The sequence below is a fragment of the Pteronotus mesoamericanus genome, unplaced genomic scaffold (genome assembly GCF_021234165.1).
Source record: "Pteronotus mesoamericanus isolate MK-2021 breed Mesoamerican mustached bat unplaced genomic scaffold, CSHL_Meso_final contig_169, whole genome shotgun sequence".
Lineage (NCBI taxonomy): Eukaryota > Metazoa > Chordata > Mammalia > Chiroptera > Mormoopidae > Pteronotus > Pteronotus mesoamericanus.
Window position 1 is genome coordinate 17,724,027 of NW_026555068.1, and position 27,960 is coordinate 17,751,986.

Sequence of the window (27,960 nt, forward strand, 5' to 3'; positions counted from 1 at the left end):
TTCATATTAGATTCCAGTCCTTGGTCACAGGAGCCGTAGCTGACAGTGCTCTTGGAACAGCAAAGGCTCTACTCTCCAGACCAGAGGAATCATCTTGAAGAGCCTTGCGTGCCCTCCCTACATAGTTGCCTGTTGAGGAGGAGGCACCGCAGAGCCCAGTGAGGACAGGGGCCGCAGACCTGGGCCTAAGGCGAGGTGCGAGGGGAACTGTCTTCAGCAAGGAGAGAGCTTTGTAGCGATGAGAATAAGGTTGTCATAACCATTTCACATAAGGAGCATAGCTTCTAAAAATGTTTTAAAGGGAGAGTTATACAACTTTTAAAATAGGTAAATGTCAAATTATATCATTCATATTAGACACAAATACCCTATTTTTTTCATTTTGCTGTTGCTGCTATACTTGTATGTATCAGTCTCTCCACAAAAAAAAAAAAAGAATTTTACAAAAACACAGGATGCTTTTTTTCCTTATTGACTAAACAGTATATGATACACCTGCTAGGACTTAATAAATGTTTGTTAAACAATGATTCATCACATTGACCCCATTAGTTTTACATTGCTTTTCTCCCATCTCATTGTGCTTCTGCAAAATTGACTTTGTGTCATAGCTTTTGCAAACAGTATTTTATCAGCTTCACATAGTTGAGTATGTTTGCGGAAAACTCTGTGTAACCTGTCAGTTCTAGGAAGAGTTCCTGACGTAGGCTTTTCTGCTACTCAGAAGCCATTGGGTGCTTGATGAATGGCCATTTTATCTTATTTTCAAAGGGCTACATGGAAAAGCTAAGCCTGAAATTCTTTCCAAGAGCAATCACATCTTATCTGATTAAAGCTGTACCTTTCTATACAGGGCAGTTCAGCTTCCTAGGCAATCTAGAGTGAATAAAATTTATATTCACTTACTTTTATATTGTAAAGTAAGATGATAGGCACCATTTTGGCTAACTGTTAACGATAAAAGTTTTCACTATTTTTAACATTTTCAAAGATGTGTCTATTAGTTGGTTTGCTTATTCCCTTTCATTTTTATGCTTTTTCGGTGGGTTTTTGAAAAAGAAGTTTCAAGAGAACATCATGACCATAGTACTAGAAAAAGGATTATTAAAAAAAAAGAAAAAAAGAAAAACAAACCTCCTCCACAGCCCTCTCACACTCACACTCCCAAATTTCTTCTTAGTTTTCCTTGCTTTACTCCAGATACCTTCTCTTAAATATCCAATAGTTATAAAATTTGTCTTTTTCAGGAAAATTGAAGTTAAGTACTTTATCAACAGTGTTTTATTTAATGCCAAATATGTATGCTTCGTTTTGTTTATCAGTTGTCTCCTAAAGTTGTATAAGACATCGCCCCATTTTCACATGATCTTAAGTCATTACTAAACTCAGTGAGTCTTCATTTCTGAGCATTTTTCAGTTGGCAGTGGACTGTAAATCCTGATCTTTAGGTTTCTCTGTATGCAGACATTTCAATGTTAGGGAAGATGGGCGGTTAGTAAATGCCCTCGATCTGCCCCACTCCCAAAGGCCTCAGTGGGCCTCTGTGTAGCTTCAGGTTTTCACTTCTTGATTCTTTTTTTAACTAGAACACGGTCCAACCTTATCTCCTAGATGTGTTGTATGAGAAATGGCTGACTACGGGTTAGTTAGGGGTGGAAATTAATACATAGTTGAATTATAGAAGTATTGATAATACTTTGATTTGGGGAGCCAGAAGATTGGCAAAATTGGCGATGTCATTCATCTGTGTTTCCGAAGTTTGCACCATGTGTTTGTGAAGCGCCACGCTTGGCATTCTGTCACATGGTCTGGAAGATACTGATGTGCAAAACTTGATTGCTGCTGTAAGGAACCTTTCACACTTGCTGTCTTCATTCCATTTAAAAAGTACTCATAACGCTTGGCATAGACTTCAGGTTTATTTATTTGGAAACCTGAAGTAACTGTAAATAAGTGTGTGTATTTTACTACAGATTCATACTTAAAGCATAGTAGAATAGCAGTTTGAGTTAGAATAAGCCAATCATGTTTCGGGGGGGATTTTTTGATTCTAAAAGTGTCAAATGGCTCCACATAAAAAATATTAAACAGGATGAAATGAAAAAGAAGCTCACACACGTTTGTTTGCTAAAGCTGTGGAATACATAATGATGGTATACCTACCTGCTTTTGGAAGCTAGACTGCAAGTCCCCTAGACCAAGAGACCATATCTATGCATCACACCATCTAGACGTACTCTTAGCACAATCCCTGGCATGGAGTAGCGCCTGAAAAATTTGAGTTGAATGAATGAAGCGGGGGGGAAAAAGGGAGACCCAAAACGATGAGGTCATTCATTCCCTTGCTTGTAGTGAAGACAGATTAACCATTTTTTTCAAACATCTTTTGGAATATAGGTTTATCAGCATATCTTTAAACATTGTAGCAACAAAAATGGCAGATCTTTTTCATCACTCAGGGCTGCTCTTCCTTCGTGCCCCGATAAGGCATTGTTACTGTCTCTTATTAAAGGGCATGTGTGAGTGAACTCTCAAGAAAATCACAGCTTTGGCTAATGAAGCCTTCTGATTGCTCTGGGCCACGCCTCGAGCAACAAGTGGAAAAAAAAAAATCCAGGTACCGTGATAGTGCCGAGATGCCAGCCGCCAGTTGGAGGGATGACGATTCTGGATCAGCTTCTGATGTCCTCCCTTCTTTCTCCCGCAGGTCCACCTTTTCACAATGATTCCCTGCAGAGCAGCGCTGTCTTTTGCCCGATGTCTGATCCGGAGAAAAATCGTCGTTCTGGACAGCCTAGAAGATTCCAAATTAAGCCGTTGCTTATCCACCGTGGACCTCATTGCCCTGGGGGTCGGAAGCACTCTGGGTGCTGGGGTTTACGTCCTCGCCGGGGAGGTTGCCAAATCCGACTCCGGCCCCAGCATCGTCCTGTCCTTCCTCATCGCCGCCCTGGCTTCGGTGATGGCAGGCCTTTGCTACGCTGAGTTTGGGGCCCGAGTCCCCAAGACGGGGTCTGCGTACCTGTACACTTACGTTACCGTTGGAGAGCTGTGGGCCTTCATCACCGGCTGGAATCTCATTTTATCCTATGTGATAGGTAGGTTTCCCAAAATCAGAGTAATTGTATGGAATGGAGGCAATAGCGCTCCTGGGTGCGGGGCCTGACCTCTTGTAGGTCTGCATTAGTTAAGGACCGTGCGATCTCGAGAGAACCACGTGGTCCCTGTGTGGCTCCTTTTTCTCATGTCTAAAACGTTTCTCCTCACTGCAAAATTGGGCGATTCTGCTTCATCTCTGAATACGCCTCTTAGTGGATTTAAAAACCTCTTAAAAAAAAATTACAGTTCTTTAATGCAAATAAAGTTACCTGATTGTGATGGACTTGAGCATTTGATTGCTATTATATACTTATAAAATGATGATGATACTTTTATATGGGATTAAAATTTTCAGTTCTGTCTGGACTAACCCAAGTTTATCCTAGAATAGGGTAGCAAGTGATGCCATGTTAATTTTCTCCCGATGACCTTGTATTCGCTAAATGCTCTATATTTTGGGAAGGTACATCGAGTGTGGCAAGAGCCTGGAGTGGCACCTTTGACGAACTTCTTAACAAACAGATTGGCCAGTTTTTCAGGACGTACTTCAATATAAATTATACCGGCCTTGCAGAGTATCCTGACTTTTTTGCTGTGTGTCTCATATTACTTCTATCAGGTAAGAAAACCAGTTACATTTCTCCCTACATCAAGCCTGACTAATTGTCTTGGTAGAATAGGTTACCACTGGATTGGGGCCCAAGTTCCCAAGACTATGCAGCATGTTTATACCCTTAGGTTATTACTGGAGAGATCTGTGGGCTTGGCTAGAATCACATTTTATCTTTATCACATAAGGTATGCTTCAAAATTAAATCTAAATTGTATGGAGTGGTAGAAACAGCACTTTGGGGTTAATGGCACCTGGGATGAACTAAATAATAGGATGAGGCACATCAATCGTACAGTACTAGTTGGAGATTTATAGAAATGGCAGTGAAGTTTCAGTAAGGAAGAATGCATAATTTTGGGCATTATTTCCTCTGTTAGATCAGCTGAGGGTATTGGCAAGCATGCTGTTTCTAAAACAAAGTCTGTCTTTCTATGTATGCCTTTATCTATACAACATAGACATCCAGTTGAAAAGGAAGCATATTCTAGCCACCTGTTATTTTTTACTGTAGACAACTATCTAGACAAACATACTTGGTACTAGAATTTTTTCGTTTTCATCAGTACTGTAGCATAGCGATTTAGAAAGGCACAGGATTAGAGTCAGAGAAACCAGGTTTGTCTTCCTACGCTGCCACGTACTATCTTTGGAACCTTGAGTGACTCAAGTTTTCCATGATTCAGTTTGCTCATCCATAGGTATCAGTGTCTATCTGGTACAGGCTTCCTGCCTGGAACCTAGTAAACACTTAGATGGCAAGCAGTTTTATTTTGTAGGCATAGTTAATCCTCACTGTCCCCTTATTATGTTTGTTTTTCACTATTTGAATATTTTCTATTCTGATTGTCATCCCTACCTGCATTCTTGCTTAATCACATCAAGGGCTGCACTAAGAATAAAATCCCTGTTTGTTTCCACTTCCTGCCTGATATACCCTGAGTGATCTGCCCCTTGCTTTCCCGGCCAACCTTGCCTCTAGCTGTGTTCTCCCTTCGTTACAAAGGTGTGATCGAAACATCTTTCTATAATGAATGTTTCGATCACATAAATTATAGTTTTTAGAACTGTAAGTATATAGTTTTTAAAATAGCTTTACCCTTAAAAAAGTTGGTCATTAATTACATGTTTTGTAGAGAGATAGGGTTAGGGACGTGAACAAAATTTATAGATCTCAAATATTTGGTATTTTGTTCTAATAGCAAGAAAAATCACATTAATTGTTTTTCAACACATGTTTTGGTTTCTAAACAGCTTAGCTAACATTAAATGAGATCAAATTTTATTTAGAAATGGTTTGAGCGAACTTAAAATATCCAGCTTTAATCTCTAAACAATGAGAAGCATGTAGCTGTGACACAGAATCGCTGAACTCCGCGGCAAGACTCAGGCCTTGGCTTGCATCGTCTGCCTTGTGCTCATTGACCATCATGTCTTGTCTTTAAGTGTAGGCGAAGCTTACATGCTAATATTGTTTTTGGACTACTTGAAGGTAAAACTTCCTATTATACATCTTTATTCATAGTGTAATACCAAATATCTTGGCAACTGAAGCAGTGTTTCTTAAAGGTCCAAAGGGAGTATTTGCAATATTTGGATGAGATATTCATGGGTCTTTAATTAAACTGCTGGCTGGAGATGGGGATCTCAGAATAGAGAGTGCACGTGAGGTACTGGGAAGCTTTCCTAGAGCATGACAGTGGCTTTGCTGCTTTCCCATGTGCATGGAGGTATTGAGTAAAGTATTTATTTCCCAGGCGTATAGTGGTCCCTAATCGGACAGATAATTGCAGAGCCATAGTTGTACTGACCATACAATTTTCCTTAAATTGTTAATGTAGTTATATCATTGCCAGTCCTGGGAATTGTACGAGTAGAAGAATGAAATTTGACTTCTCTCTCCTGTGCCGGTGCAGTTGTGCTCATGTGACCGTGGGTGTGCAGAAGAGAGAGAAGCAAGTGCACGTATGGCGTTACCCTTTCATGACAGCCACGTCCCCAAAAGCAAAGAGTAAACTTTGCTTGGCCTGTAATTCATTTCTTATACAAGATGGATTAAATATATAAGTACGATAAATATAAAAATACTAAGAGAACACAAAAGTGAATATTTTGGGGTGAACATGAGGGAAATACAAAGGTAGAAACCACAGAGGAAAAATTTATATTCTAAAACATTTTTTATATATAACCAACACTAATATGAAAAGCAAATGATAGGCTGGGGAAAACATGAATAATACGTGGCAGGCAGAGATCTTATGGCATTACTATTATAGAAACACGTCTCATGAATCCATATGGACAGGCAGAGCCTAACAGAAAAAGTGGGCAATTTAAAGGGGACCACACATTAGGGAGAATATGTTGATAATATGAATCAAAAGCCTTGTGTAAAAGTACTTAGCCTTGATACAGTATTAACTTAGAGGAAATTATTGTAAAGAAATAATTAGAAAGTATAAAATGGTACTTATAAAAAGATGATTATGTCGATACTGTTTATAGTTTCAAGAAACTAAAACGATCTGATTCTCTCTAAATAAGAGACTGAAGTGCAGTATCTCCATATCGCAGAAGAGTGTGTGGCTGTTAAAATGAGGTTGTATGTTTGTTGACATGGAAGTGTGTTTATGTGTGTGTTCACTCATGTGCATGTGCAAAGCTCTAGGTTATAGGTCAAGTGTTAAGATTATACTTGATTTTATTTCCTTTATATGTGTTCTGTATCTTCAAATTACTTGAGTAGGAAATTATTTTTACAATCAGAATATAAAATAAAATTCTTAAAATGAAAATCGATTTAACTAAACATCTTTTTGGCATGACAGTTGAATTATTTAGTTTATGTATGTAGTAAATATGAGGCAGACATACGATTGAGCTTTTTCTTCTCAAAATTTTGAGCCATTAACTTTGAAATGACTAGAACTGCCTTTCATTAAAGTTACTTTACCTCTACCTACCCATTGGTAACAATAGAGGAGGTTACTAGGTTTATCTGCTTCTTGGATAGAGCAGTGTGAGCACAGCCTGCCTTCTGAAGTAGGGTTGCTTGTGTTCAGAAGACATTGGTCCTCAGACAAGTGAGTAAGGACTCGCAATAGCCAGGGACAAATGTGACTTAAATATATGAATCCGAAAGCCTCTAACTGCCTCCAAATGCCATCGCCTTTTTAAAGCTTAGGTAAAACTTAAAACGCCCTTTCCTTTTCCATAGGTCTTTTATCATTTGGAGTAAAAGAGTCTGCTTGGGTAAATAAAATCTTCACAGCTGTGAATATCCTGGTCCTTCTCTTTGTTATGGTTGCTGGGTTTGTGAAAGGGAACGTGGCAAACTGGAAGATTAGCGAAGAGTTTCTCAAAAACATATCAGCAAATGCCAGGTAAAATACATTGGTTTGGGTTCTGACCTCTCTCGTTATTTCTTTTCCCTCGCTTGTGTCTCATGTTACATTTTTCTCTAGAACAATGGTTCTATGGTTCTCGGACTTTTTGCTCTAGACACCTTTCTAAAGTCTGTTCTATTCCAAGACTCTTCCTCCTGGGCCCCCCCAAACATAAACGTATGGGCAGGCCCACCACTGAGTGGGTACTTGACGTCAACTGCTGGCTCTCAGCCTTGAGCTCTGCTCCAGGTTTAGGGGAAGAAAAGGAAAGATTCTAACCATTGGAAGAATGCTTCCCCCACCACAAAGGTTTGCCTCCTCCACATAACAATAAGTATTTTTGAATAGTGCATCCTTTAGTTCTTCCTTTGGGACCACCATTCGATTTCATTGCATTTTTTTCAGACCTGTAGTAATTTTAGGACTTGATTTTTGGAGAATATTATAAGTTGCATAAGCAGACCTGTCCTTGCATTTCACTTTACACTTGATTGTCTCAAAAATTAAATTAATAATAATATATGAAAGGTTTCACCCTATGATTTCTGTAATCATAATACTCATGTGTATATGTAAAATAAGATTATAAAAATATCTACTCTATGGAGTGAGGTATATCTACATGTTTTTCTTTACATGAGTTGCTTGTAGTCATTCTGATGAGGCAAAAAATTATTATCCTCTGGTTTTTTACAGTTTTTAGCGTTTAATAAAATATTCAACTTTAGTATTATTACTCAAGCCAAGAACATTTTATTTCACCTTTTCAAATGCCTTTGTAGTACATTTTTAAAAGTGCAGCCTGTGCAGCTGCCCGTGAGACGAGCAAGTTTCTTGTCCTTATGCCAGACCAAGGCTCACAGACGGGTCTCTGCTCTCCAAACCCTGCCTGGCAGTGAGGTCCAGCCTGAGCGGGTCGGGCCTCTGGCTCGTACTGCCCGCCAGCCTCCGAGACCCGTGTCGGTAACCCCAAGAGGGGCCCGTTGTTGGGGATACCACTGTGTTCTCTAGGACAGAGTAAAAGCATCAGGGTTGACTTTCAGTCGTGTACGCGTCACCTTCAACAAGCTGAGGGGCGGCCCTCTGAGGTCGCCGTTTCAGACGTGTCACCAGAAGACGCAGTTTTCTGTGAAAATGACTTTCCGACATTTGTGCTTTTCCTTAGAGAGCCGCCTTCTGAAAACGGAACAAGTATCTACGGGGCTGGTGGCTTCATGCCTTACGGCTTTGCGGGAACTTTGGCCGGGGCTGCAACCTGCTTTTATGCCTTTGTGGGATTTGACTGCATTGCAACGACCGGTAAGAGCAGAGTCCTGGCTCTGGGAAGGAGGGAAAGGCACTCCTTGTACTGCATGCGTACCTGCGGGTGGCGGAAGAGGGCCAAGGACAGAAAATGGGATCTGGACCCGGTTCCGGACCCAGCTGTGACACCTGCCATCGATGATAAAAAGAAGTTGACTGAGACTCCCTGAGCCTTGATTTGCATATTGGTAAAACTGGGAGAGCGGTACTCACCCCTCGGAAGTTATGAAAGTTACCTAACATAGTTGGATACATATGTAAAATTACTTTGAATGAATACACATGAAAAATACTTTGCAAGCTGTGAAATACTTTATACCTGTTAGTCATAATTACTATCCTCAACCCTCTATCTGGATGTGCTGTCATAATGAGTAATAATTGATGACAATGCTCTTAATTTATCTCTTCCTTATTAGGACAATATGTTGTGGTAATTCTTGTCTCTTTATTTTATGTAAGAAGGAAATCGTGCCAGAGCCACTCTCTTAAGTGTCTACTCTGGGTTCATATTTTTTTGCATGGCCTAATTAATTTTGGATGCTTCAAATGCCAAATAGTAGAAGGATCCAAAGTATACTATTTTTCTATTGAAACTAGAGTTTAATATAAATAAATAGATGGATTGGGAGAAGTTTATCTGAAGCTTTCATATTTAAAGGCCTAGAGAAACCCATAATAGTCATTTAATCTCCGTGGATGAATCATTTCTAAAATGGATTAAGATGGCTTTTCTACCACTAAATATTTACTAATCCTGGTACAGTATGGGGTTTTTTGTTGTTGTTTTTTTTTTCTGGAATTGGATTTTTATGTAACAGCAAAGTACCCACAAGAAGAGAGAAAATTTCACATGGACTAGATGGCCCAAGCTAAGAAAACAGAAGGGATAGAAGCAGAATAGCGTTGCTGTGGAGGAGGAGGCGAATTTGCCTTTTACCTATTAACAGTCCAGTCTATTCAGCATGCAAACCTTTTATGTTTCCTCAGGTGAAGAAGTCCGGAATCCTCAGAAAGCTATCCCTATTGGAATTGTGACCTCCTTGCTTGTTTGCTTTATGGCCTATTTCGGGGTCTCTGCAGCCCTCACACTTATGATGCCATACTACCTCCTGGATGAAAAGAGCCCCCTGCCCGTAGCCTTTGAGTACGTCGGATGGGGTCCTGCCAAATATGTCGTCGCCGCGGGCTCCCTCTGTGCTTTGTCGGCAAGGTACGCAGCGTTGCCTCTGGGGCGGAGGCCGTTGGGGTTACTGCAAAGTGAGGCTAATGTCGAATTCCTGTTGTGTGTTTTAAAAAGAATCCTAATATCAGGAACACATTATGCAGTTATGCATTCTCTGAATAGTTTGCCCAGAATTGCTCTTAATCTTAAATGATAAAGTCCTTTTCCCCCCACCAGTCAAGAGTCAGTGTTTCAAGATAACGATGATCCTAGCTGCAGCAGAAATACACACAACACTGGGGCAGGCATCCCTATGTGCACATATACATGACACATGTGTTCATATATGTGTGCGTTATACTGGTATACCAGTAGGTTTCCCCTCTGGCTCTGGGGTCACTGCAGTGCTTCAGACGATTGAGACCCTAGGTGCAGACTTGACATTTTCTGTTGTCTTTTAAAGTAACATCAAGTCTGTGTGCGTGGAAGCTATATGCTGTGGCACTGTTACCTATAATGTGCTTTTTGTGAAACACTGCGACTTTTTCACTTAGCATTGATCAGAGTGAATTTGGTCTAGAAACAGAGATTACCATTCTCAGATTAGTGTGGGAATTTATATAATATCTAATGAAACGGATAGAATCTCAAGTAGTTGAATCTCAAGTGTTTGAATTTTCAGTAGCTGCTTGTTTTAATACTTCAGAATCCATTTCTCAGGTTTCCTGAGCTACTTATATTTTAAAGTAACATGTGATCATAAGATATTTCATTCTAGTTTTATACTGTGCCATACAGTAAGCAGGGGTGTCTAACCTGGGGCTCACTGGCTACATGTGGCTCAGGGCGACTATGAATGCGGCCCAAGACAAAATCGTAAACTTACTAAAACATTCTGAGATTTTTTTTTTGTGATTACGTGTCTCAGTGTATTTAATGTGTGGCCCAAGACAACTCTTCTTCTTCCAGGGGGGCCCAGAGATGCCACAAGGGTGGACATCCCTGTTAGTATGTTCTTACAAAGAGGAAGTTAATCTCTTTGCCTGATTACTAATTTTTTAAGTGAAAATAATTCCCTATAAGCCTGATGTTGGACAAAGAAGTCTTTTTATATAATTCTTCAGCCTAGCTTTTTTTCCTCAAAATCTCCTTCATCTTCTATCCAGGATAATATGAAATAACAATTAGAAATCCCTCCCATTGGCTTCTCAGCCACCTGCCAATAATGAGGTTTATTCTGAATAGTTTCAAAAACCTGAAATGTAAAACACAGTCTCAGAACAGAAGGATACAGATTAATCCGTGGCCAACCTCAACCCAGCTTTATTAAAAGATAAAGAAGGTGGATTTTTTAATTAAATATTTTACTTATTTTTCTCTTAAATGGTTATTATTAATAATAAAGTAACATATGGAATGATATAACCAGTAAACATACAAGTTTTTCAACATATCTAAAGATTTCTTAAACTTTTAATCATGGCTATATCTATGTACTAATTTTACAGTGAGTTGATTTTTTTAACCTTTTTATATCTTAATTATCTTGTGATGCTGGGAATTGTTACTAATTTGATCAAAGATCAGTCTATAGAAGGAGAAATAAGGGTAAAATAAATATTGCAAATATATAATTATTAAATAAATGAAGGGGCTATTCTATGAAATTAAATTTCTTAACCTCTTTTTAAATTACAATACATTTCGGTTTAGGAATTTTATTTTCTGAGTTACTGCCACTAAAAATGTCTTCTATGATATGACCTGATCTGATGGCTTTAGTGTTTTTGTTAAGTCTCAATTACTTAGATTTAATTCATTGATAATCATGGGCATGCACAAATTACCTGCCTTACTGTTTCTGGCCTGATAATTGTGTTGGGCAGATATCTGCTGCAGAATAATAAGGGGTGAACATCAGCCAATACTTTGAAATGTCCAATCATAATATGTTTTAAAAATATATAATCGTAACTGTGATGCTGAGTTTTTTAGTTCCTTAATTTCAGTTCTGGGATGTAATTTTGCATGAATGTGTCTGCTATACTGCATGTGTTTGCTTTTTATTCAGTCTTCTTGGATGCATTTTTCCAATGCCGCGTGTAATCTATGCTATGGCGGAGGATGGGTTACTTTTCAAATGTCTAGCTCAAATCAATTCCAAAACGAAGACACCAATAATTGCTACTTTATCATCGGGTGCGGTGGCAGGTGAGAGAAAGTTAACTTTTATTAAGAAAAGGGGGATCTTTTTTCTTATCAAGGATTCTGAAAAACTATGGAAAGCTTGGTGGTTTTCTGTTCTGAGTCACATGAAGATCAGTAATTTTTTGTGAATGTTTCCTATTTTGAATTGTTTTGACATAGGTTGGTTCTGTACTTCAGTGTGTTCCGTCTATACCTGTATCTGCCTGTAGAGTAATGGTTGTAATAACTCACATGGATTATGAATTTTTCTGTTCTAGTCTCCTGGGCTCTATGTTTCCTTTACCCCGAATTCTGTTTGCCATGGCCCGGGATGGTTTACTGTTTAGATTTCTTGCCAGAGTGAGTAAGAGGCAGTCCCCAGTTGCTGCCACACTGACCGCTGGGGTCATTTCTGGTAAGCGTGACAAACGCGGGCTTCTCAGTATTGGACTTGAACGTTTTATGCGCATGCATGGACTTACAAGGAGGGTCTGCTTGCTGTGCATGTAAGTTAAGAACAAAATTCCTCATAAATTAGGGTATGATCATTGGGATGACACCTGAAAATCACGGTGGCAGTGGTCGACTGAAACGCATTCTTAACTGACCCTTTGGGACTTTTTGCTGTTTTGTTACGTTAACCTTTTGGCATTCTCACAAATGGGCAAAGGGTTTTCACGGTTGTTCCCCATATGACAGTTATTAAAATGCTTTTCAGATTGATTAACTAGCCCATAAAATTTTATGTGTTGACATAAAATTTTAGTTGAAGAATGATTACTTAATTGTGGACATGTTAATTAAAAATAATGATTGACAGTTTTCTTTTTCTGTGAAGCACGTAAGCTGAATATTGCCGAAGGAGAATAGGAATTTTGAAAAGCTGAAGTTTACCCGAGTCAAAAACCATTTGCCCTCGGCTGTTGCAGGCACTGCAGTCCGGGTGGCGGGTGCCCGCCTTCCTGGGCCGTCACTGGCTCTCTCTGAGCTGCTCCCACCTTGTGAGCCCTGTTAGGAATCTGTTTTTCTTTGCAACAGCTTTGTTACTTAAACCACGTTTAAAAACTCCAGAAACTACTCTTGGGCATGTCATAATATCCATGTCACGTACCTTTGGCCAGATTTTTTGGCAGAAATTTTCAGATATCTTACAGATTGAGAGAACGGACTTAAAGGTCCTATTACAAGAAGAAAGAGCAAGACTAGCAAGCTTTTTAAACAAAATGATCAACTATCTTGGTGTAGCAGAAATTCAAACCCAAAAATAGTAATTTTGTTGAGGTTCTAGATTGTTGGAAAAACAGGTTAGAGAATGCTAGTATTTAATTATGTGTGAATAGGATTTATTTTTTAGAGTCTGAAGGTATCTAAACAGCTTCACTTAGTAAATATTTTCTAGTAAATTTGGCACTTCATTAGACATGCATTGGAAGGCCAAGTCACTTTGTCAGTGCTAGGATATCTGCGCCCATAAATGAAAGTTTTACTAGATAATCTAAAGCCCATTTTATTATTAAACAGTGCCTTGGGATATTATCATTTAAAGTCATGACAAAGGATCACTCATTAACTCCATAAACACTTCTATTTTTTCTAGCAAAACATTGCCTGGTAATATTCAGAATTTTATATATTATAGTTCTGTATACTCAGATTTTTTTAAAAAAATCTATCCTTTCAGGGAGAATTTAATTTGGTGGCATAATAAGATAGTAAAATTAATAATTAGCAGAAAATATTTGTAACAAAGCCTTTTTTTAATGCTCTGAAAAATATTTTTTTTGTTGTTATTTTGTACTCCCACAGCTTACTGTGCTTGTTTTTAACTAGATCATAATGCTTGTATGGATAATTAATCCTGTTCTCCTGTCTTGGCTACCTTATTTTGGCCAGCTGTGATTATCACAACACATTAAAATTTTAATGACCTAACATATAAGCATGCTAGCGATGGAGAGTTTTCAAAGTAAGGCATGAGGTGAATTTAAAGAAACAGTGAGTGTTGGAGGAGGCACATAGGGATGCATTTTAGGTGGAACGCTGCTTCTACCAAGTAGTTTTAACCTGTCTATAAAATACAGATAATAATCCTATTATTAGAAGAATTATAACCCAGAAAAGCACGTAAAATTGCTGGGTTTTTGGTAAAAAACAAACAAATACTGGCCATTTTATATAACCAAACCTAAATAATTTTTCCTGTCTCACAGGATTATTAAATTGAGCATAAAAGGAAATAGAAAGCTTGCAGAGAGTTCTAGAACACCATGTAAAAGGAACATGGTATCTGCTTACTAAGTTATGGGTAGCTATGTGGTAAATTCAAGTTAATATTAGCACTGTTTTGATGTTTCAGTGGAGAGAAATGTTGCTAAGTGCCAGTTAACTATTCTGCTACGCAAAGTATATTTTGCCTCTTAGCATACTGGGATTGGGGTGCAGGACCATAGAGTGAGCTCTCAAATCTGGCCAGTCTAACTGGAGTGTGTGGTTTTAATCAGAGTAGAATTTAGCCTATGTAAGAAACATAATTTAATTGGAAATTATTTTATTTTGTATATAACTCAAAATGCAAATGGAAATCAGTATGATTAAATATCATCCTAATGAAAGCTCTTTTATTTGTAGTTTTTATGGTTTTAAAAAAGGACCTGGCCAATATTTCTTAGCAAGCTGTTTTTCTTCTGAAACATCAAAAGAGAGTAATAATATTTTCACTCTCTGCCAGGCCAGTATTTCTTTAAGTAATCAAAGTAGATGGTTTTTAATAATCAAAGTAGTAGTTGTCTGATAACTGAGGGGTTTTGAAGTTTTGCCAGCAGTTTGTATGATCAAAAAAACATCTTATTAATTGCGAGAAGCATAGTTTTCTATACTTGAACTGAAACAAAAAAAAGTTCTGCCCATTGTCCCTGACTTGAACATTGTCAGCCATACGGAATTTGATCACAGGCCATTTCTTCCCCATCCTTCTGTTTCCCCGCAGCCGTGATGGCGTTTCTCTTCGACCTGAAGGCCCTCGTGGACATGATGTCCATCGGCACGCTGCTGGCCTACTCTCTGGTGGCCGCCTGCGTTCTTATCCTCAGGTGCGTCATCTGGAGGCGAGATGCCTCTGAAGGGTGTGTGCTCTGTTGCAGCCCAGGAAATAAAGCAAGGGCTTGCCATCCTGGCTTTCTAGGAGTTAGCAGTCTGAGAGCTGAGAGTTCATGGACATAAAAACATCAGTAGAAAGTACGGGATCCATACTTGGTCCTTCGCAAAGAATCAAATACAGTGGATGATTAGTAAGAGGCTGGCCCAATTCTCTGTGAAGGGCAGGTTCTCATAATATGTAAAGGCACTTAAAAATACTATACTTTTTGTTCCGAGAATTCAACTGCTCAGATTTTATACAAAGGACTTAATCATTGAGGCACATCCAGAGATGTGGAAAGGATGTTCACAAAAAAAATAATTTACATTAGTGAAAATTTGAACTAACCTGAATAGCAACGAGATTAAATAAATGAGAGTATTTATTTAGTGGACTGTTCTACAACAAATAAAATATGTAATTATTTGGAGAAATGTATCAGTTTTAGGATGTAAAGTTCTATGTAGTATCTGAATTTATTTAAATAGTGTAAATTTACATGAAGAAGTCATCTTTACTTATGTATAAACATATGCTTGGCTGAAATTGTACCAAAATACTAGCAGTGAGTAGCACTGGGCAGTGGTTTTAATTTTCTTCTGTGTACTTTTGGGTATTTTTTTTCCAGTGAGCATATTTCTTCTTTAGATGGGGGGCAGGTGTTACTTTTAATTTTTTTTCAATTTTTTCAATTACAGTTTACATTCAATATTATTTTGTATTAGTTTCAGATGTATAGCATAGTGGTTAGATAATCATATACTTTACAGAGTGTCCCCCCTGTTATTTCCAGTACCCAACTGGTACCATGCACAGTTATTACAATATTATTGACTGTATTCCCTATGCTGTACTTTATATCTCCATGACTGTTTTGTAACTACCAATCTGTACTCAATTCCTTCACCTTTTCCACTCCACTCCCAAACCCCCTCCTCTCTAGCAACCATACAGTCTATCTCTATTTCGTTTAGTTGTTTATATTGTCCTTTAGATTTCACATATAGAGAACCCTAAGATTCCACCAAAAATCTACTAGAACTGATAAATAAATTCAGTAAAATAGCAGGATACAAAATAAATATTCAGAAATCAGTGGCATTTTTATATACCAAAAATGCACTATAAGAAAGGGAAACTAAGAAAACAATCCCATTCACCATTGCATCAAAATATTAAATTAAATTAATACTTAGGAATGAATTTAACCAAGGCTATAAAAGACCTGCACTCAGAAAATCATAAAACACTGAAGAAAGAAATTGAAGAACATACAAATAAACGGAAGCATATACCATGTTCATGGATAGGAAGAATTAACATTGTTCCTCTTAAATTTAAGTAAAGGCTGCTCAGAGGGAAGGGTCCACATAGGGGAGCCTGGGGCAGGTACCAGGAGGTGAGGCAGCTGATGTTCTGACACACGCTGTAGAGGAGGAGGAAAAAGTAGTAAAGGACCGTGGCATGCAAGGAGTTGGGAGGTCGCCAAACGGCTGCGTGAGCTAGTTGGGCTGAAACCAGAGGACTCGGGTAGACAAGTTGAGGGAGATGAGGCCAGACAGGCAGTTGGTGATGAGGCCTTGAATACCAGACTGAAGACTCTGTTAACCAGAGTTTCTGTGCTGTTTTCGTGAACATTTCCTTGGGACAGATATTTTAGAAGAGCCATCCTGTTATCACAGTTGCCTCACTTTAAAATGTAACTCTGTTCTGTATCTCATATATAACATTTCTAATGAAATGGCTGTCAAAGGGCTGTCAGAGTTGCTACAGATGCCCTTCGAGCAGGTTTGTGCTGACTCGGCACGCTCTGGGGCTGGACCCACAGCAAGTGTCGGTTTATTGCACAAGCTGTGACACTGTGAGATGTCTCACCGAAAGTTGTAGGAGCCTGTTTCATTGGGGCCACGTGTTTCTTTGAGAATGAAGATACCAACATTTATTTCGGGGATAGGTACCAGCCTGGCTTGTCGTACGAGCAGCCCAAGTACCCTCCTGAGAAAGAAGCTCTGCAACCACATGCCAACGCGGAATCGGAAAGCGCGTCCCAGGTCACCATGCTGCAGGACCAGGGCTTCAGCCTGTCCGCGCTCTTCAGCCCCTCGGCTCTGCCCACACAGCAGTCAGCTTCTCTCGTGAGCTTCCTGGTAGTGTTCCTTGGTAAGTCCTCATCCCTGCGGCGTCCGAGGCCCCACAGGAGTGCGCGGGTGGAGCGGGTGGGATGGGAGACAGACGAAAGGCCTCACGTCACCCTAGAGTAGCTTAGCGACTACCTAGGGCCCTGGAGTGTCCACCTAGTGGGCCACTAGACTTCTATATATTAGCAGGATAAATTTATCATATTTGGGTAAATGAAGAAGGCAGGAAGAAATTCATAAGGTGAGAGTGTTAGAAGTAGAAAATGGGTACATTTCATTAGCCGTTAGGGGGCTCCCTATGCAAAAGCCTCCGGCCAAGTACACCTGCCAGTCACAGAACCGGGACCCCAGAAGGCTGGGGGCAATAGAGACTCTGTTGTCTGCCTACCCACAGATACGTAATCCCTCACACTTCCAGCGACATTTAGTGAGCGTCATCTGTGTGCCAGGAACTCCGCTGGCACTTGGGATATCGAGAGGGGTGGGCCTTGCACTCCCTTGGCTTTATGGTCCAGAACTCTTAGTGGCAAGCCAGGGGACATGCAGAGTCCTCTGAGAGTGCATCCGCGGGGCCCCTAACACGGGCCTGATGGTCAGAGACAGGGTCAGAGGGTGGCAGTGTCCCTCTCAGAAACAGGGAGGGAAGCTGCAGGTCATTTTATCTGTTTACGAAGCCGACAGTGGGCAGGCATGCCATTTTCCATTTGAAAAAGGGGAAATTCCGACCCCTGACAAGGACCCATCAGTCCACGAGCTATAGACTGAGACGGTAGCAGATGAGGACCCAGGTGGCACTTGGGTGGAGAAAGCAGGAGGGTCGTGCCCATGGGGAGGTTGGCTTCCTAGGAGGAGATGGTTATGAGTAAGCAAACAGCGTTTCCTAAGTCAGTGAAATCAGCCATTTCTGTCCATCTTGAAAATGAAGAATCTGAGTGTTTGGCGAAGTAGATATGTCAAGGACTTGACCTCTTTCCGCAACCCACTGTTGGAACTGAGGCGCCTGAGCGAAGCACGTGTGCTGACTCTGTGTCACGTGCATGTCTCCTCCACAGCGTTTCTCGTTTTGGGCCTGAGCATTCTGACCACCTACGGAGTCCAGGCCATCGCCGCGCTGGAAGCGTGGAGCCTCGCTCTCCTGGTGCTCTTCCTGCTTCTCCTCGTCGCCATCATCCTCATCATCTGGAGGCAGCCCCAGAATCAGCATAAAGTCGCCTTCATGGTGCGTGTCGCGAGGATGGAGATGCTAAATATTGGGCACACGTTCCCTTGGACATTAGTTTTTATGAGTTCTTTGTTTTAAAGGATTTCTGATGAAGGTAACCAGTGAACAAGAGTGTCCCAATGCTTTGAGATGCTCCTTTCTGTCACAAGCGTTCGGCCTGCATCAGCTGTGTGACTGCCCTTTTCAAAAACTTGAGGATGCTCCTATTGCAGTATTACATATAATAGCACACAAATTTCTTGTTAAAGAATCAACAGTAGCAAAGGAATAATTAGAATATTTTATTTTAGAAAGGCAGGACCCTCTCGGGAAGGTTATCCCCACCAAAAGCCCTTCCACTTGCGCAGGAAATTATCCTGTCACATTCGAACTAAGAGCAGGTTTCAGCTGGGAGAGAGCTTTCTGGAAGCATCCCCCAAGGTGCGGTGTGTATCCAGAGTCACAGAGGCACGGCCTGCAGATGCCCGAATGACACCTGTAAACCTGAACTAAACCATAAAACCAGTTGCTTCTTGGTGGTAATGCAGGTGTTTGCGGGCTGCATAAATCCTCTGTTCCTTTGGGTCTCAGCGAATAGTGTAAAATGTGATGCTCCCCTTAGTATTCTTTGGAAGAGTGGCTTTTACTCAGGTTGTCCTTTGCATAAGACTATAAACTTGCTGACACAGAAGGAAGATATACACTATGTCAAATTGGTTACCACCATGTCGAAATAATGGGGGGAATGTGCTTTCAAATTGTGAGTATATTTAAGAAGCTATTTTCCCTCCTTAGGTTCCATTCTTACCGTTTTTGCCAGCATTCAGCATCCTGGTGAACATTTACCTGATGGTCCAGTTGAGTGCAGTGACTTGGATCAGATTCAGCATTTGGATGGCACTTGGTAGGTCTTTTAATATTTTTGCTTTCTCAATTTGGCGCTCTCTTTCCGATTTCATGCGCTGTGATTGAAGAAATGCATCCCTTCCCCCTTCGTGGAAATAAAGTTTTTTCCCCAGTTTCCTCCTTTTCCAAGTTTGAGAACATCAGAGTGCTTACTTTTCCACATGTTTTCAGATGCCTTTTTGAAATTCAAGTCTCCCAGTAACCCTGTGGGACCCTGTTGGCTCACTTTTCCCCAACATGATGGATGAGAAAAATGAAGCCCCAAAATGTCAAAGGATCTCACTGACAAATGGGAGCCCAAGTCTCTGATCCCAAAGCCCTTTCTTTCCGCGGTGCCAGTGGATTTTGGGAGACATTTTGAATGAGCTAATAGCAAAACAACAACAACAACCAGAAAAAACCTCTCCTTTCTAATATCTAAGTTTATTAATTTTATTAGCACCTCAGAGGGAATTGAACATTAACATGAGTAAGCTTATTTAGATCTGTACCACCTTGTTTTCCATTGGTTTGGTGGCCTGAGGAGTTTGGGTTTGTGCTTTCTGAACAGTTCTTCCCTTGACTCAGTAAGAACAAATGTAATTCACTTTTGTGTTTGTATGTAGGTGTTTGGCTCTAACTGAACTTAGTCTCAGTTCCAGCCACAAACCCAGTTGAATTGATGGGTGAATGAACCTCAATCAGTTTTGCCCTCCCCCCACACCCGCACTAGCGTTTTGCATGTATTGGGGGAGCTTGCACTGTGCCAAGGAATTGGCTGGCGGGTCAAAGGTCATCCAGCCACACAGGTTACACTAGGCTGTTCTCTCTTTCTCTCCAGGTGGCTCTATGTCGTAGGTGGCTCTGTTGCTTTAGGGGCAGGATCTTAACAGGAATCACCTGCCAGTGGGCTAGGCCCTCAAGGGTGCTTTGGGGTCCTGCCACCTCCCCATGTGCTTCCAGGAAGCTTAGGTCACAGAGCCCAAGGCTATAAAACTCACTCCCCCAGTCTGAGCCTAGAAGCATCTTTCTAAGCACACTTCCTGCCTTTCCAAAAACCACTGTTTCTTTCCTCAAATCGTAGCTCACTGTGGTTTAACATACTTTGTCTTGAATTAAAGCAAGAATTACAGAAGCAGATTCTCTATATTTGAATCCAGCTCTGCTTTGGTTGGCTGGGTGACCTAGAACAAGTTACCTCCCTGATCTCGTGCCTCCGTTTCTTTGTAAATGGTGATGGTAGTACCTTCATTTGAGAAAGGGAAGGCTGGATCTGCAAACCTCTGAGAGTCGGAGAGGAAACAGAATCATTCCTAATAACCAGACATGCCAAGATGCTCATTGGTAGCCTACTTCCCATTACCTTTAAAGGGGGAAGTTATCATGCATTTTACAAAACTCTCAACCAATCTTTAAAAAATAACTAAAACTCAGCAAAATGCCCCTATATAGATAATAAATAGGTAATAAACTATTTTGTGAGGATGCTGAAAACATTTCCTTCTAATCCTCATCAGCATGGCTGTTAAACAGTTGCTTTGGACACAGTGGTTTGGCCTCTCCTGGGGACAGTAACCTGTGTAAGGCATATCTGTGTCCCCTTTGTTTACCCATGTGTTCCATAGTAGCTGACGGTGACTGTGATAGTTCACCCCTTGTATTTGGAATGTGACTTGAGACTGCCCCTTATATCCTTTTGTTCAAAGTGTAGCATCAAGTTTTGAGAATATATTTTTTTTCTACATAAACTTCGGAAAAGCACTTATTGAGAGAATCCTACATTCTGTAAAGATTGGGTGTTAAAAATGAAGATATGCCTTCTCCTGGGAAAACACTGATCAAGGCCCTTCCGGGGGCCCAGGAGGGCAGTGCTGCATTTGCATGGAATTCTTCTAGAATAGCAGACAGAGAAGGCAGAGTCCTGTGAGTTTGTATTAAATTCTCACGTCCCAACAGTCATTTTCTGACACACCTAAAATGCTGCAATTTTGTTCTCTGACAGGCTTCCTGATTTACTTCACCTATGGCATTAGACACAGCCTGGAGAGCAATCCAAGGGACGAAGATGACGACGAAGATTCGTATTCAGACACCATTAATGTAGCAACGGAAGAAAAATCTGCCATTCAGGCACATGACCATCACCAAAGAAACCTCAGTTTACCGTTCATACTCAGTGAAAAGACAAGTGAATGCTAATGCTCGCAGGAGCGGCGTCCAGTCTTATGTGCCCTACACTGCGTAAGCCCGGACAGGACCGCAGCGTCGCGCTAGCTTGTCATGGGCTTGCTGCAGGCATAGTTCCCCCTAATTTATACTCACCTGGACAGCACCTCCTCGGGTAGAGAGTGATGGACCTGGGGAAACCTGAGCTCTCTCCTAGTGCTGAGTATCGCCCAAACTGTCTCTGTGTATCTGTGTGTATGTCGGGGAATACAAGCATTAGATGTCGTTGGTGTTTTGCTCTTGCTGCATTACATTTTTCCAGTGTTTGTCATGAATTGGTGTCACATGCTGCACATACTGAACTGCAGATAATCACCAAATAGAAAAGTGTTTTGTATGTGTGGTATTGTTAGGGAAATAGATGGCCTTTCCTCATTAGATTTCATTAATGTCAACTTAGAACATGCTGCACATGCAGTTACTCATCTGGGTGTCTGTCGCTGGTCAGGAGCAAGAGGAGGGGATGAGAAATGAGCCTTTTTCTATAACTTAAAAAACCAACAGTGGGTTTAGTACAGAGTTTTCTTCTATGAGGTATGAGAGTTTGCTAAAACTTTAGCCAATAGGAGTGTTTGTAGCCACCTTGCTACACAGGGAGGCGTGACCTTCTGCATGAGCAGGCGGCACCCCTGGGAACTGCTGTCTTCTCTGAGCACAGGGGTCCTTTAAGCTGAGGCCTTCACCTGCTGTGAGTGACATGCCCCCTCTGCCCACTCAGGGGCTGAGAGAGGGAGCGTGATCTGCCCAAGGCCCTTTATACCAGAAGGTGGTCCCCATGGCCAGAAAGCTGGTGTAAGTAGCAAAGATGAGGGTATGTTGCGAAATCAGGGTTAGACATAGGCTTGGATAAGTAGCTCCCAAGCGTCCTTGTTTTAAAAGTCACTTAAAATCAGCCTGTAGAGTCTCCCACATGACGCAGTTGGTGGGATGATTCACGCTTTTTCCATTACTTACTAGCCAGTCATAGTTCAGGGTCTTTAACCCAGTCAGACGAAGAAGTCACTCCTCCATTTCAATTCTTATGTTGTCCTGTCCGAGACACAAGGAGCTGCAGTAGCAAATTCTATCTTTACTACATGCAAAAGCGGAAAAAAGTGAAAGGATGCAAGAAGGGGAATTTTCCCTGTTCCAATTTTAAAGTGCCTATTCAGATATTAAAGAACACTTGGCTCAATTAGAGGAGTTTAGATTTAATTTGACTGTTTCTTTTGGAAATATTTAAGGATGTTTTTCATACCCCATCCCATAATAGTTTAGCACTTATAATCTCATTTGTTTTTAAATGGCCACACTAAAGCTATTCATACAAGCTCCAGTATTCTATAAAAACCCATCAATGGTTGGGAAATAAAATAGTGTGGTTAAATACATGATTATATAAAACTTTAACCTAAAAAAATCAAACGAAAGCTGTAGAAACACAGCAGCCTTTATATGACTAAATAATTTGTTTTTAGGTGTACGATTCTCTAGTTAGTATATTTTACTTTGCGGGGTTCTCTAATAGTGGACTCTTAGAGACATCTGTAGTGTGATTTGCATCTCATGAATTATATTTATTACAAGTCCTTAAATGATCCCCTAGATGAAGGCTCAGCACTGAGGTACGTATGGGTTACGTTCCCAGGAAAAGTGTTAATCAAGCACACCAGTTGACTGGCTTAATCCCAAAACAAGAAAAACATTTCTGACAGCTCTTCCGAGAGACCATCCTATTGCTGCATCAGGAAGCAAGTTGCCATTGAATGGTCTAACCAAGAGTTCACGGTGATTAGATATCAAACAAAGAGGTAGAAAGCCTAGGTTTCTGGCTGCTGGGGTCCTGTCTCCCCTGGCACAGAGCTCAGCTCTGACATTCCACAACTTCCAGGGTGTGCGCGGTGACATCCGAGGCCCGGAGTTCCCTTCCCGGCCTCGCGTCTCACTGGAGGGGAAGAGTGAGGCAGGCAGGGAGTGGAGGACATCCGTGAGGATGGCAGATGGGCTCCTAAGTCCTTGCTGTCACAGCCACGCCCTAAGTCCCGCTTCTCTTCCATTGTCAACCTCGAGGAGGCCCTTCACCCAGGGAACACGAGGAATTTTGTGTATGAATACTTAACTCTCTTGTAACGAAATCAAGAAACTCATTTAGAATGTGATAGGCAGCTAAAATTATTATGCCCACTGTGTTCAATTAGGAGCAGAATTTAGTTAAAAAATACTTTTCCACATTGAAACACTTTGCAAACACAAGTATCTATGAAGAGACGCTTTGTCAGTGACTGTTTTTCCTCTGTGAAGACTCAATGTGCGTCTATGTGAGTGTATATATATTATATATGTATATGTATGTCTGTATTTCAAATGTCAGTGTAAAAGTCGGTTGGGTTTAAGATGAGCTTTGGAAATAATACCATTGTGTGGATTTAAAAAAATCCAACCGATGTAGAGAAAATACAATGTTTTGTATTGATAGGTACGCTTATATAAAATTTTTAGGTTTTAAGTATTTTGAAATACATAGTGATTTTATATATATAATATTTTCTATAGATAGATTCTTTAAGACAGCTGTATTTATAATGTTTCTAATATGAAATCACTAAACTCTAGTACATTGTAACAGGTGCTTTCTAATCTGAAGTGGAGTGGGGTTGGGGACATTTGGGTGTTCCTGTTGACTTGTCTCTGTGCCACCTTCTCTGCATCTCTGTCTTGGTAGGTCCAGAAAAAGCCAGTACTACCAGCTTGGGTACCATTTCCCTGTTCCCACGCTTGAATTTGTAACCTTTAGAACAAAAGGTTGTTTTTATTTTCTTAGGCTTACCAAAATGTTTTTTTTAATTAATCACACTTATATAAAATTCTCTCCAGAAATTAAAAAATACATAAACGTATTCTCTCCATTGATAAAAACAGCTTAAATTACCTTTTTTATACTAGGAAATATGTTTTTATAACATTTTCAGAGAGAAACTTCTTATAATAGCACCTTAATTGGATACTCTTTGAAAGAGAAGATGGTTTATGAACAACCATATGAGGGCTATCTTACCTTACAGTTAACAAGGTACTATGCAAATTCAAGTTTAAAAATTATTTATGAGAAAACTTATATTAGAACTTATAGATTATTGTATATTCACATTTTTCCTAGAGATAAATATCAGGAAAACTAAGACCAAAACCTCATTTGGGATGTATACATTAAAACAAAGCTAATGTTGATATATATAAAACTTTACTATTATGAACTGTAATTGATGGAAAATATTTGTTTCAGAATTATGTTCCTTTAAAAGATAAGAGTGCCTCTCAATTTTTCTGAATAAAGATTTTTAAACTTTTTTAATAAGAAATTTTTGAATTTTATATTCTGTGCCACTTAAATCTACTTGAACCATTTAATATATCTTAAAGAAATTTAACAACGGGTTCCTCAAGTTCAGTTTTTAAATTTTAAATATTAGCCAAAATATTTTGCAGGTAATTATTATAGTATCCTGGATTAGAGTCTGTATTTACCACATTGTTTTCTAAACGTATTTGAATGCTTGGCAAGGAGAAAAAGGAAGAGTAACCGCCCTCTAGTGCTGCTGATGCCACAGGGGCAGGTCGCTCTTCTGTCCTCTTAGGGGGGCCTTTTCCGACACTACAGCCCGCGAGATGAAGTCATGCCCAGATGCCAACCCCATCCCCCACCCCGTCACGTGGCTCACTCTGTTCTCGGCCTGATTTCTCCTGATGGGCTTCAAGTTAACACCAAAATACAAGTTCCACTGAATTTTAAGGATTAGATCGTACATCATGGAGTATTAAAATTCACACGATTAGTGTGAATTTGGGGCAGGGGGTATTAACTGTTTAATTTTACTAGTACTAGTGCCAAAATAAAAAAGTGCCTTCTCTGTACATGTTCTACATAACGTCCTCTAACATGCTCTAAAATATCGAGGGAAATAGTGCCAAAGTTCATGTAGTACAAAATACCAGCCCAGGTCATTTTTTAATGTAGATTTGAAAATAAGGCTGCTTCGCTTTGTTGTTTAGCTGTTTTCTTTCCTCCTTGTATAATTATGTTTAAATATTTTTTAAATGGCTCTCTGTTTTCTGGGTTTTGAGAGGCCACCTCTGTTATTGTTGTGGTTGTTGGTTTGGTTGCTGGTTTTTGTAACCTTCATTATTGTTTGTATGTACCCAGTTTAGCCTTACTGGTTTCAAATGCGTTTCGTTATGGCTCAACCCCGCTGGCAACCCTGTGAGCTGGGAGCACTATGCTTCGCTTTTTTTCACTATGGCCAAAGCCACTGCCACAGTTTCTGGCCTTGAGGAGCTTTTGCTGACCACTGGGACCCCCTGGCGATCACAAACCAGGCCCCTGGGCTGGTTCCAGGGCCAGGCATCCCGCAAAGTGTGAGCACCCGTAGCTACCCCTGGTGGGCGGGGTCTTAGGACGTCACAGGAGGGTATACATACAGTAAAAGCCTTCACATGCAAGTAAGGTAGTTTGGGGTCCTTAATGCCAGTTCCAAATATCTCGTGAGTACATCAAGGTGAATGATGAGGAAGCTCCGGGTCTCCTGGAAGGGGTGGCTGCTCCCTGGAACCGGCGCCGCGGGGCCCGGCTTACCTGACCCTAGTCCCTCCACTGACAGCCTCGCGGGGGGCGTGCGGGGCCATGGTTCAGTTCACACAGAACCTCGTATCGCCACCAAGTATTTACAGAACCAGTGTCTCCGGCCCATGCCTGGTTGGCAGGCTCTTCCCCTTCGGTGTCCACTAGGGGTGCCCAGTTGTCTTATGGATTTGTTTTGTTATCCTTGTACTCGATAGAAACTGTTGACCGAGCCCAAAACCCTGCAAGAATTCTGTCTGTAAAAACCAACAGGTACATTGGACTTGCGAATGTAAAGGTTTTTTGTTTAGTAGGTAATTTTAAACTTAAATGTTTTTAATGATAATCAGTTTTCCTTTTTACTTATGAAGTTGGATTATTTTTTAGAATTTGTAATAAATAAAAACCATTGCTGCTTTACCACTGTAAAATAGGCTTTCTAATGTGACCATGTATTTTTTAAATAAATTTTAATACAACTTGTAACGTAGTGTGCATGTGTATCGCATATACCAAAGTATGCATTTCACGCATACCTCATTTAAACTGCCTCTTTAATTTGGGAAGTTTTAAAGCTCAGAAATATAGTACAGTCTAAACTGAAAAAAAATTATATCGTTAAGAACACTTACCTGGTTAGCCTGGGACGAACCAAGTCCTAGAGGATAAAAGAGATGTCTTTACACTGTCCCCAATCCTTAGGGCACAGTCCAAAAAACTATGGGAGCTCACCAGCCCAGGACCAGCACTTCCGAGGTCCTGCCACTTCAATTGGCCTTTAATGGACTGATCTCTTGGACGTCACTTTTGTCGGTGAGAAACTCCTCAATGCGTTCCCGACCAAATCATAGCCTTCAATAATTGGTGATCAGTTGTGTGTAACTACAAAATATTTTTACTATATAGTGAATAAATATTTACCAACTTCAACCCTCTTTACCCTCTGGGAAGGAGGAGTCAAAAGTCTTTCTGACACGGTTCAAGTTATTTAAAATTGCAGATCTCTTGAATTAGCGTAATTTTGGAATGTCTTTCTGTATATAGTGAATTCCTATTGGTTCTAGTGAATCGGAGAGAACACCATGTTGAATTTTAAAACTTTAATATCAATTTAGCCAGTATTGAAAACCAAACTAAAACAGCAAAGTGTTTCCCAAGTAGAAGCCTAAAACCTCATTTATCTAATTGTTGACTTGATTAGGGTGGCTACTAGGTTTTGATGGCCCACCTCTGCTCTGGTACCGTGGGATCATATGAAAAAAGTGATGTCCCGGGAGCTGTGTCAGGCTTTGGGTCCAGCCAGTTACCCCGGGAGACAGGACACCTTTGTGTTCTTTAAACAAGGCCACGAACAGCCTTCCTTTTCAGGCTAAGGGCTCAAGGCCCACGGAGTGCTGATGGCGCTGACAAGCCTCCATCTGTGTAGACAGAGTGAGTCATTTCACTCATCCCATTAAAGTATCTCAAAAAAAATTCTCATAGGCATACAAAACTCACCCATCACCACATTATCACAAAGTAGGGTCAAAGTATGGGGAACACTACCTAAAAACAAGTTCAGCTCAATGCCAATTTACGTGAATCATTTGAGTAACAGTTTCATAGCCAACTCAAATACTTTTAGGTGCTGGAGATTTCAGATGTCATAAATCGTGGTTACAAAATCCTTGTGACTCTCTGCTAAGGCTGGAGCAGTCAACGTGGAGAGGAAAACAGAAGACAGTCTGCACTACCCAGGAGTATTATACGGCTCAGGGCGGCTCGTAGCTCCGCAAGAGGGAACAAGCTCGGATCTCCGGGCTTTAGATCCCTTAATCCACAAGGACTACAGCACTGTCGTGGTTCAGGTTTCTGGGGTCTCCCAATGGCTGGGTCTCCAGGTCTCCATTATCTAGCCCACCTGCTCACCGACGCCTGACATTCAGGCAAAGATCACGTGTTTCACTGCCTTCGTAGAAATCAGACCTAAAGTCCAATGTTCTTGCAACTGAAACATTGACCTAGGTTGGCGTTAAGTTGTAAATAACT

The 27,960-nt window shown here is 40.6% G+C and overlaps 1 protein-coding gene across 2 annotated transcripts in view; it reads left to right on the forward strand.

Moving 5' to 3' along the window:
- Positions 1-24,676, forward strand: part of SLC7A2 (solute carrier family 7 member 2) — a 51,548-nt gene extending 26,872 nt beyond the window's left edge. Inside the window, exons 2-13 of one of the 2 annotated variants that reach the window (XM_054566129.1) lie at positions 2,708-3,098; positions 3,563-3,718; positions 6,930-7,095; positions 8,264-8,397; positions 9,391-9,608; positions 11,637-11,776; positions 12,031-12,167; positions 14,739-14,841; positions 16,843-17,048; positions 18,079-18,245; positions 19,023-19,131; positions 21,115-24,676. In XM_054566129.1, the coding sequence (XP_054422104.1) occupies positions 2,723-3,098; positions 3,563-3,718; positions 6,930-7,095; positions 8,264-8,397; positions 9,391-9,608; positions 11,637-11,776; positions 12,031-12,167; positions 14,739-14,841; positions 16,843-17,048; positions 18,079-18,245; positions 19,023-19,131; positions 21,115-21,311 (2,109 nt within the window). In that variant the 5' untranslated portion in view covers positions 2,708-2,722 and the 3' untranslated portion in view covers positions 21,312-24,676. Of the gene's footprint in view, positions 1-2,707; positions 3,099-3,562; positions 3,719-6,929; positions 7,096-8,263; positions 8,398-9,390; positions 9,614-11,636; positions 11,777-12,030; positions 12,168-14,738; positions 14,842-16,842; positions 17,049-18,078; positions 18,246-19,022; positions 19,132-21,114 lie in introns of both variants that reach the window. The other variant, XM_054566128.1, reaches the window with a different exon arrangement.
- Positions 24,677-27,960: the final 3,284 nt, after the last annotated feature.